This window comes from Habropoda laboriosa, unplaced genomic scaffold (genome assembly GCF_001263275.1).
Source record: "Habropoda laboriosa isolate 0110345459 unplaced genomic scaffold, ASM126327v1 scaffold40, whole genome shotgun sequence".
Taxonomy (NCBI): domain Eukaryota; kingdom Metazoa; phylum Arthropoda; class Insecta; order Hymenoptera; family Apidae; genus Habropoda; species Habropoda laboriosa.
In genome coordinates this window covers 435,277-445,843 of record NW_017100231.1, presented here as the reverse complement: position 1 = coordinate 445,843, position 10,567 = coordinate 435,277, and the positions used below count along the sequence as shown (strand labels likewise).

At 38.5% G+C, this 10,567-nt stretch overlaps 1 protein-coding gene across 1 annotated transcript in view; it reads left to right on the top strand.

Annotated features, from left to right (window-relative positions):
• Positions 1-9,434, top strand: part of LOC108571613 — a 19,920-nt gene extending 10,486 nt beyond the window's left edge. The window contains exons 2-8 of the mRNA XM_017933689.1: positions 3,296-3,524; positions 3,841-3,955; positions 6,849-7,074; positions 7,199-7,356; positions 8,015-8,231; positions 8,317-8,479; positions 8,600-9,434. Coding sequence (XP_017789178.1) covers positions 3,296-3,524; positions 3,841-3,955; positions 6,849-7,074; positions 7,199-7,356; positions 8,015-8,231; positions 8,317-8,479; positions 8,600-9,434 — 1,943 coding nt within the window. The remainder of the gene's footprint in view (positions 1-3,295; positions 3,525-3,840; positions 3,956-6,848; positions 7,075-7,198; positions 7,357-8,014; positions 8,232-8,316; positions 8,480-8,599) is intronic.
• Positions 9,435-10,567: the final 1,133 nt, after the last annotated feature.

The window sequence follows — 10,567 nt, the reverse complement described above, 5'->3', positions numbered from 1 at the left end:
ATTTATCGAAATTATTTCGTTGATGTGAAATGTATTTAATTATTTAAAATAAGGCTTAATCTTCATTTACTCGCTGCTTGAATTACCTACAATTTTGTGTTTCGATTTAAATGTTATCGGCGTGAAGTGTTGAGAAACAATGAATAAAACGCACATCTAACTGTATTACGTATGGATACATTACAAATTCTATTTTCCTAGGTTTACTGTTCAATTTATCATTTAGTTTTGTTACATGATACACCTGAACGTTTGTGCTTAGCTTAAGAAAATGTTTGAATTTGTACAGGGCGTACTAAAATTTGTGGTCGTAACTCGTGACGCTAGTGTACCGTTTCTAGAGTTATAGGACAAGTTTTTACACAATATTGGAGAAATATAAATTTTAGTAAAAAGTTTTTCAAACAAATGAAATAAAGCTCACATGAGTTTTTTTTCTCGTTATTTCCATGAGCTAATTCGGTTTACCTCTATTTAATGTAGGTTTACATATTTTGAAACACCCTGTACAACAAATAACTTATTCCACGTGTTCTTTCCATTTGCTAATTTGTGCGAGCGTACGCACGTTGATCAAACGATATACGCTTTTTGTAATATCTTAGCATATTTTACGCGGATACGCTTACAAGCTTCCTCGACTGTATCACTCGGCTATAACTCAGGTACACCAAGTGTATCATTTTCCCATAATTCAACCGTATCAAACACAGCTGCCTATGATGAGGGTAAACGTAATTTTCGATTCTAATCGAAAAGCGATCTTCTCTTCTTCCAAGTACACTCTCGTTCATAAAACATCGAATATCTATAAATTTAAAATAAGGAACAATTTTATTATAATATTCATAAAATTAATATATTTTATTGTTAACCGTATATAAATTTCGCAAGAATTTTACTTGAAATTAATAAGTGTTCAATGACTTGTGGACGAGACTGTACGTACAATGCTTCACGTTATCGTCATCTTTGACCTTTACAGCCGTCTTACTTCCTTCCGTTTTGTACAGTTTTTACGACCTCTTCATCATCATGTCATTTCCATCAAGCATGTGCATGCACAATACCCCTCACCTTCATTAATACCGGGGATCCTCGTGAAATAATCGTCGACCCCTAACCTCAACGCTCGCATACACTGGCCATTGCATAACCGCGAATTTATCTCTGTCGTAACTTATCAATAACACTATTGATTTTACTATGAAAACTACGATGAACAGAAAGAAACCATACTTACCAGATAACGGAATATCTTCAACTCAAGAAGGAGCCCATTGAATGATCTAAAACCGGTCACCGGTCGATAGTCCTGCTCGTTCATTCGTTACGGATCATTACGAATGATCCTTGGCAGCCACCAACAGTCGTTTTTCATTTTATCGATTTCGTAGACGAGCAACAAGTAGATGACGATCTCTCCTTAGCTATTGCTTCGAAGACGCTAGAAGCAACGTGAATGGAGCCAAGATTAACACTCTACAGTTCCGTAACGAAGCAACGATTTCTCGCTTTCGAGAGATCGACTGGTAAATATCGAGACGGGGTGAAAAGTTGACGATTAATCTTACGAAGGATATTTTCGAACTATTTATCCCGACGAATTTAACCCTTTCAAGTCTTAAATCCAAACCTAACCTATGCATTTTTTTTTCTTAAATTGATTCTCAGAAATGACGCATTTTTTTAATCAAATTGTTTGTCTTTATAGTAAGGATTAAAACTTTGACCAAAAGAATTCCAAATAATCCAAATAACTACATAATTTCTATATCCAAACAAATTCTAAATAACTGCGTTTTTAACAATGCACTATAAATCCAAATTTTTGATGGATAATGCGTGAGATTCACTTGTCAAAGCCTATACACACGGGTTCGCAGTGGTGAAAGATTTAATTGAATAAAAGATGGTTCAACGAAGAAGCTAAAAGAGGGACGGGTTCAATTTTTCCTGGCATTAATTATACGGTAGCACGAGCGTGGTAATTACCAGTAACTTAATTCATCACGAGACTGTTCCTATACGGTAGTCATTCATAAAACAAGAAGTAAACAAAACAAAAAAAAAACGGATCGTTTGCATTATACGTGGTCAATTAGCGAATTAATGATGAGACTTTCGAAGACCGCTTCGCCGAGATTCAACCGCTTTTATCGATGTTTCATAGTTGCTTGCGTTCTTTAATCGTAAATTAGTCGTTTGATTTCCAATTTTAATTCTTATTATGAATTTCATTATACATCTGGTCTACGTTAATCGTGTTTTTAGGTTAGGTTAGATGTGTTGTTTTAGACTTATCTTCTTTATCGATTATATATCATCTCAGTCGACCTTTCTAATTCGTTTCACAGCGAATGAAGGCACCTCTAAATCATTTCAACCGAAATTACCAAACACGTAAGCGGACGTACGAATTCTTCTAGCGAAAGTCACTCGAATCGCTACTCCACTGACCCAAAACACCAAAGAGAGTGGGTACAATTAGCGGGTCCTCTGAAATTGGAGTTTGGGCAATTAAATGAAGAATTAGCTTTTATTGTAAGAAAAAATATATTTCGGTAATGGCTTCACGGTACACTGTATGAAGCATAAAACATTTTAAAGCGTCATATCTCAAAGAATTTATGGGTGAAAATATTGTTTCCTTTTTCTTTTTCTTAAATACAAGCCATGCATATTTTGGAAAATTTTTTACTACCATTTCAGTTAGTTTCATTTAGACTTTCATGTGTATATCTACAACTATATTTTACATAAAAATTAATTACCAATCATAACTCTCTTTAATTGGTGAGTTGAACAATTGAAAGAAAAGTGAAAGGCCATGTATGATTCAGTCTGATTTTTTGATTCTGTGTAATAATCTGATACAATTGTATGTAGCCTAATGTGATGCATCTTTCATGCTCCTTGAGCCTATTCTCTATCCATATTCCTTCCAGTTTCTCTCATGCCTATTTTCTCATGTAAACACATTACTTTGTGGAGACTGAATGACGAATAACACAAATAAACTAGCAAATAGGGTGCAATTTATTTTTATGTTTAACTTAAAAAATTATTTGTGGGATCGAAGTCTTTATACCTATTGAAAAGAATAATAACACGAATGCAACATAGAAGGCGTCGTGGCTATGGGCACAAAGTCCCAGTTTGCCAATCCGAAGGTCGTAGGTTCGATTCCCACCTGGGTCCATTGAAATTTTTTCTTTGACTCTTACGTATTTTCTAATAATTCGTCTCTTGCGTATCCTTTCAATCGTTCATTTTTTATCATTAATCATTATAGCCAGCAATGAACAGCACGACAAGGACAGCCTGAACGAGACCGGAAGCATAACTGGTGGCACCGTGGAGGGTGCACCTGGTGGAGCCCCTAACAGGGGTGAAAGGAACACCGAGACCGAAGCGGCGTCCACAGAAGCAACAACAAGATCCATTCCGTCCAGGTCTCTGGTCTCAAGGATCCTTTCTAAGACACGATCTTCGAACGATCTCTTGGATCATTCTGAACCCTTGTAAGAGACCATCACGATCACTCGTAGAACTTAATTAAATCGACATACATCATGCGTAGTTTACGAATGGTTATAGAGTGGAATAATTGAATGTAGTCCCTAGTTTCACTGGGCGTAACACTGTAATTTCGACGATTTTTACATTTTTCTCGCATTGCACGAGTCAGGTGAAAATAGTGATTTAGTCAGAGGTGTTATTAGTACTGCGTATATGAGATAGATTTACGACGGATAGAGTCGACGTTCGCGGTGAAACTTAGAAAAGGTTGAAGATTGTATAGTAGATGTGGTGTTTTTTGTATGGTGATTGTTATAGTTCACAATTATGGATCGTTCTATCAAACGTGTACGGCCAGCTCGTCGTGGTGCTAATGATCGCTCTGTGCTTGGCCGAAGTTATGGACACGCCTGTGCCTTTGCTCAGCTTACAAGTAAGTCGTGAATCATTTCCATTTTATCGATAAAACAGTATAAATAAGTATGAATCTTACTTATTAAAAATTTCACAGTTGCTATGTCATTTTCATTCAACTTTCCAAACGTTAATATGTGAAATTGGGAATATTCTGATCTCCCATTCACCTTAAAAGGAGTATGTAACAGCAAGAAAATTCAACGGATGCTTTGGCTATGGGCGTAAAGTTCCGGCTTGCCAGTCGGAAGTCCCTTGGGTTCGATTCCCGCTCGATCCCAAAAATATTTTTCTCCGACTTTTACTTACATATTTCTGAAGTGAGAATTGATATCGATTTTATGTGACAATTACGACAGCGGGTTAATAAATGGGCGTCCATAATAAACGAAGACCCACTCTCTATGCAAATCTTTCGTTGACATTAATTTACATCGATTTAGTAGTGAAATCAAAACTGAATCAAGTAAATTTCTCCGCAGAATTCAGTGTGCTATAATTTATGCTTTACCATCGATTTATAAATTGTAAAAATCTCCTTTCTATAACAATGTATCATCGAGATTTCATACTTAATCGATTTATACGGGCGTTTACATTTATTAACGTGAACACATTAAAAACGCTAAACCATTCGTTTCGTTTTATTAAATATAAAAAGCTAGAAAGTTTGTTACGTGCTTTAGCCTCGACAAAAAGAAATGCAACAGGTGTCCGAGAGTCATAAAGCGGCGAATGTTATAGTGCAGAGAGAGGATGTATCGTAAAATGACAATTCGAAACGAACGTTGCACGATAATTCACCCGGCAATCGTTGGAACAGGCATCAGGTTCGGTTAATCATCGCAACGCTGCTGTTCGATCGTATAGCATCCGCGCGCGCGGCTTTTACCGGTGCTCTTTAACTTTCACGCAGTACGTTCGTTCATTCGACGAATTTTTTTCCCTCTGTCGTCGACTTTATGATCTTCGTCTCATCTAAGAAGTTTCCAGGATGTTCCGATAGGATAACGGTACGACTACGCTACAATAATCACCTTCAACTGGTAATCCTATAACGTAAACGTTTTTTAATACACTTCGAACACGAACGTACGTACTTTTTTTTCTTACGACGTTCACGTATTTAGTGCCAGTGATACGGCAGTATATGGATTAAGTATTTATCGGATAGTTTTTCATTCTTAATCCTTTGCTCAGCTGGTAATACAGAAAATAGCGGAATTACTCGACATAAAATGTAGTACGACTTGTTTCATATTTTGCATAAAAGAGTGGCAAAATTTCGAAACCCTCGCAATCTTTATAATTATCTTCTTTTTTTTTTTATTATATCTATTCTCTCAATTTCATATTTTCAAGCCTCTCCTCGATATACAGGATGTTCCAAAAAAATTTTTACTCGTAATTTAAATTATTTCAAAGTATGAATAAGATGGAAGAATAATTTAAAAAAGAAAGAAATGAAAGGAAGTTTCACTAGAAGTTCGAAGAAATATACTATACATTCGTGCAAAAAAACATAGACGAACTTGAAAATAACAAAAAAAAAAAAGAAAAACAGATCAAATGACATTTATAAAAAAATTTATAAAATTTAAATCACGTATAAAATGTTCTCGTATCACCGTAACTAGAGAAGATAATTAAGTGGTCAGTTTTACGTGGATCACCCGGTATGTTACTTTGAACGATAACTACACTAGAGCCTGGCCAAAATGAATTATCGCAAATCACAGAGGAATTGTCTATCAATTCATGAATCTATCGAAAATGATGGCTTAAGGGCGAACAGCAGCCGGTATTCCAGTAATTTCAATCCATTTCGAGCGGTATTCGTAATTACATTTCGCTGGCGTTTTGCGGCAAATTATGGATCGGTTTGAATCAAGACGCCGTACTATTACGGTAAAACGTAACTTGGAGGAGTGAAGAAGGCACGATTTCCAAGTCGCTTTATGGTATAAACTCCATTACAGTTCACGACAAACTGGTCGTATCGTGTACTTTCATGGAGTTTATGGTTGTTTGCGGTTTACAGAGGATCGAGAAGAGTTATCTCTGATTGAGTTGTTTCGTTGGCGTGATTTCTTTTTTTTCCTCGGTTTAAAAATAGTTCTCTGCAGACTTTTTGTTTGTACATTTAGTCTCGGTGATTAGTCGGTAAAAACGATGCCTAGCATTGTAACTTTCGACGAATCAGCGATTCGCGAGTGCTATAGTTTTTCGAAAGGACACCAGGTGGTATATACGTTTTAATAAGTCCGAACATTTAAGCTTATTAGTAAGATCTCCTTTCAAGATTACTTCATTGCACTTCATTTTCACTATGAATTCATATATTAATTAAGCTCTGTAATCCATGCAACATGAAATTATACAGATATCTCAGGTGACCATAATGCCTGGCAATCTGTATGCAAACGTATACAACTTCTCATGAATAATACGAATTCTCTGCATTACCTTCGTCGTTAATTTATATACCAGTAGTATTCCCACTGTTCAATCTCTCCTCTTAATTTGATCTCTTCAATCTCTTCAAGGTTTCATACTTAAAAAAAAAAAACGTCCATTTTTCAACAGGTGTTACAAATGATGCTACAAATTCAGCAATTTTTTTTGTCATAAAATTGTAGGTGAACAAATATAGCAGAACTTCGTTCTACTGAAATATAGACTAATTAGTAATTAGATACCCTTCGAATTTTTCATTCGAGAATATTAACGATCGTAGGACACTATCATTATGAAAACGCCCTCTGGGCAAAATGTAACCTCATTAAGTGCCTTGTACATCCTCGACCTTAAAATTCATATCTTAATCACTTCCTGTATCTAACTTGATCGCCGTTTATAATTACCTTCTTTTTTGCCCCTGTAAAACCTCATCAATATCGCTCTACCTGCAGGGTGTGTTCCTGATGTACCTGTACGTGGGAAGTATAGCGGTGATCATCAGTATCTATATTTGGGTGTTAGTGGACAGTTGTGGAAGCCTTGGTACCGGTGCAACCGGTGTCGACGACGCGGAACTCGGCGGCACGTCCTTAACGAGGTTTGGTTCCTTGAAGCGTGCTCACATCTCTCGATCTAGAACAGCGCCGACGAGTTTTTACATTCGTGTCGGAGCTTTACGTAAGTTTCCTCTATTCTATTCTGAATTTCCGATAACCTCTCGGAAGAGAGATAGAGAAAGAGAGAGAGAGAGAGAGAGTGAAAAAGGAATAGATTACTACGACGGAATTTTGTTTTCGAACAGTCTTCGGGTTGGCGACCCTCGTTTTCAACGGTTTAGAAATGGCGATGCACTCCATGATGCAAGGAGCGGAATGCCTGAGCGATGTTGTCTTCGTGCATCCGGTGCTTCACGGGCTGTTCACATTTCTGCAGATGCACTTTCTCTTCGTGAACTCTCAGGTGAGTGGTTCCCTTAATTGGGCTTTGTTTAAAATCAATTGGCTCGAGGTCGCCGAAAGGGAAACTTCTCTGTTTCGTCTATGTTATGTCAACAACGCTTTTCTCTTCATCTCGTTTTTTTGTTTCATTTGAAAAGAGAAGATATGTTAATTGAACGGTGATTTGAAGAGGAGCGTGAAACGGGGAAGTCCCTCGTTTAATGTTGCCTTCTAACGCCAGGCGGAGTGGTTTAATTAAATCTTGAACAGATATTGCACATTCGTTTCCGCCACACGAAAGTATTACAAATTTTATGGGAAAATTGCAAAGTTAGTTGAGTACAATTATATATATGTATACATATATATAAGAAAAGAAAAAAAAAGAACGATCGTGCTGAATTCCTCGTAGTTATACTTTCTTTTCGAAAATCGAAAAGTGCTATTATCCCTCGGCTCGTCTGAAATTATAATTTCTAAAGATCATCGGCGATGAACCGTGGAGTACGAAACTCGTTCAATTATTTATGGCTATCTAACGATCTATAAAGTGGTCTAACTTTTTTTTCATTATTTTTTCAAATTTTTTTTTGTCTCTATTCGCTTGCTAAATCACTCCGAGTGAAAGTTCGAATTACCGAGTCGACAAGATTGACCGTGTTATATCGTTACGTTTGCAGGTTCTAGTGGAGAGATTCGGTTTAGCAGCGAGATTCGGGTTCATTCATCTGACCGCCACGAATATTGCTGTTTGGGTTCGATTGGTAATATGGGATTCCGCTCAGGAGTGGACGTATTTTGTCCATTTGGCGCAACGAGGTCCTCACAATTCTGCCTCACCGTTGAATCTACGGGGATTTCCCGAATCTTTGATCAGGCATACGCGAGATTTGATAAGTGTGTTCAATTTGAAACCTACGGTTAAAAATTATTTCGATCGAATATCCGAGATTGTACGTTGTTTTTTCTTTCCTTTCTTCAGATCATTCTCCAACAGAGAAGGAAGTCTTCCAACCGTACCAGCCTATATCGAACGAGCAAATCTCTCAAGTAATCGCGTTGCAAGAGTGCCTGAACACGAACACACTTGGCCAACTGTGGACGTCGAGCATGCCGTTTCTTTATCCATTTATCGTGCAATTTAGGTATAAATTTACCCCCTTTCTATAGTCTGCAACATTCTAACGAAAAATCTGAACTTTTTCCCCTCATAAATTGTACAATTCAAATTTCAACATTTCCTATTATTTTCAATTTGTTTCAAGCCTGATCGCCGCTGCGGTGACTTTTGTAATGGGCCAGAACGTTGGTAGGAATCGCTTATCACACAAGCAAAAGTTCCACGGCAGCAAGGACCTGACGAGTCACACTAAAGTCGGCTGCGACGGCTCCAGCAAAGGTTTATTCCTCGGCATACTGTGTATGGTCGCTGGTATAGTGGTCATCCTAATATTCCTGGTCGTCAGAGAAGACGAACACTTCCCATCGACGACGTTGTCGTGGCTAACTTGCGGTACTCTTATCAGCATCTTAACATTGAGTACCTTAATGACGGCCAGCGGTCTCGTTCAAGTTCGTCAGATGTCCGTGGTGACCAGAGCACCAGCCACTTTAGACAGTTTACTATCCAACGTGGCCCTGTTCGGAGTTCAATTGTACTCGATATTCACAGTAGTGGTTTGTGCCTGTTCTCTGGTCGTTCTGGAAGGTGAGAACGAGGAAACACGTGCAAGACACATAATGCTTCTCACAGCGTCGATATTACAATTGATACAGTGTTTCGCTCAGAGTACACTGATAGCTGAGGCGTCGAAGAGATCTTGCATAACTCGTTTCCAAATAATAGCGAAACCAGCCCGGCAAGTGATCACTTTCCTCCTATTCAGTAATTCCGTATTGTGGGCTTTTGATACGGTGATCACGCAAAATTGGCTCTCCCAAGAGCTGCAGCTGAGATTCTTCGGGGTGCTCGCCTGGGGCGTTTTATCCAGGATTGGACTTCCTTTGTTGATCTTCTATCGGTTCCACAGTTGTGTATTACTGCTGGAGGCGTGGAACAAGTGCTATAGAATGCCAAGGGGTGAGCATCCGCTCAACTGACGACACAGAACGCTACGCCCATGTTCCTCTAGGTTCGTTCGTTCGTTCACATCACCATCTCCTATTGAAGTTATCATTTTTCATCTATAATAAAAAAAGAAAAACGAAACAATAAAATTCTTTCTTCAACAGACTGCAGCCGAGATCACACCGCTCTTATTGCCGCAGAAAGGTGACCATCGACACGCCGCGGCAGGACAACGAACGATCGTCATCCACGATCCAGGGAACTTCGAGCAAGTTGTTCTGTTCAAATTCGTGGCTGACGAATTCGATGAGTTTCGTTCCTTTCGTTGACAATCGGCTCTACTTCGACCCGAACCTTTTGTTCCGCATCGCGACACCGGCCATGGATCCACAGAGCTTGGAGCACGCGATACGATCGTCAAGAGTAACGCAACGCCATCACCATCATCATCATCATCATCATAATAATCATTCGCATCGTCGACATCATCATCATCATCGTCATCATAGAAAGCACCGACGCGTGGTCAGTGATCCGGGTATGAGAAATTGGAACGCCGGTAATCAAAATGTGAAACGACATCGTAGAATGTTTAGCTACGACACGGGTATCACTGGACTAAGATTACTGGAGGAGACGTCGGTAACCGATGCCGAGAAAGAGGTTCCGTCACCCGACGAGACGAAAACGTCGACTTTCAGGAAAGTGCCATGGCATCCGAACTTGCACATGCTCAAAATCAGAAGAACCTAAAAGTACGATTTAACAGAAACGTGCGCACACACGGGTCGTTGGGACGATTTGACGCGTGAAGGACGAGTTGTGTGTTGAAAGTATACATGAGAAGTATGGAAAGTCGATCCCGGTCTTGTTCTATCTTCCTTTCGCCCTTGAACAATTGTAACGATGAGGCATTATTTATGTTATAGGGAATCGCAATTTTGGCATCTTCAAGGTCGTTATTATTTTGTTACACCCATTGCCAATTTATTCAGCTAGCTTTCTCATTAAGTTGACGTTTTCTTTTTTCTTTTGTTTGATATTCTGAAATTGTATCAATTTAACCAGGAGAGGCTAGAGCAGTGGGAACACTGATTTTTTTTCTTTTTTTTTTTTTGAAGTTAGGATAGAGATAAGATATTCGATGTTAACCGTTTCAATAAAA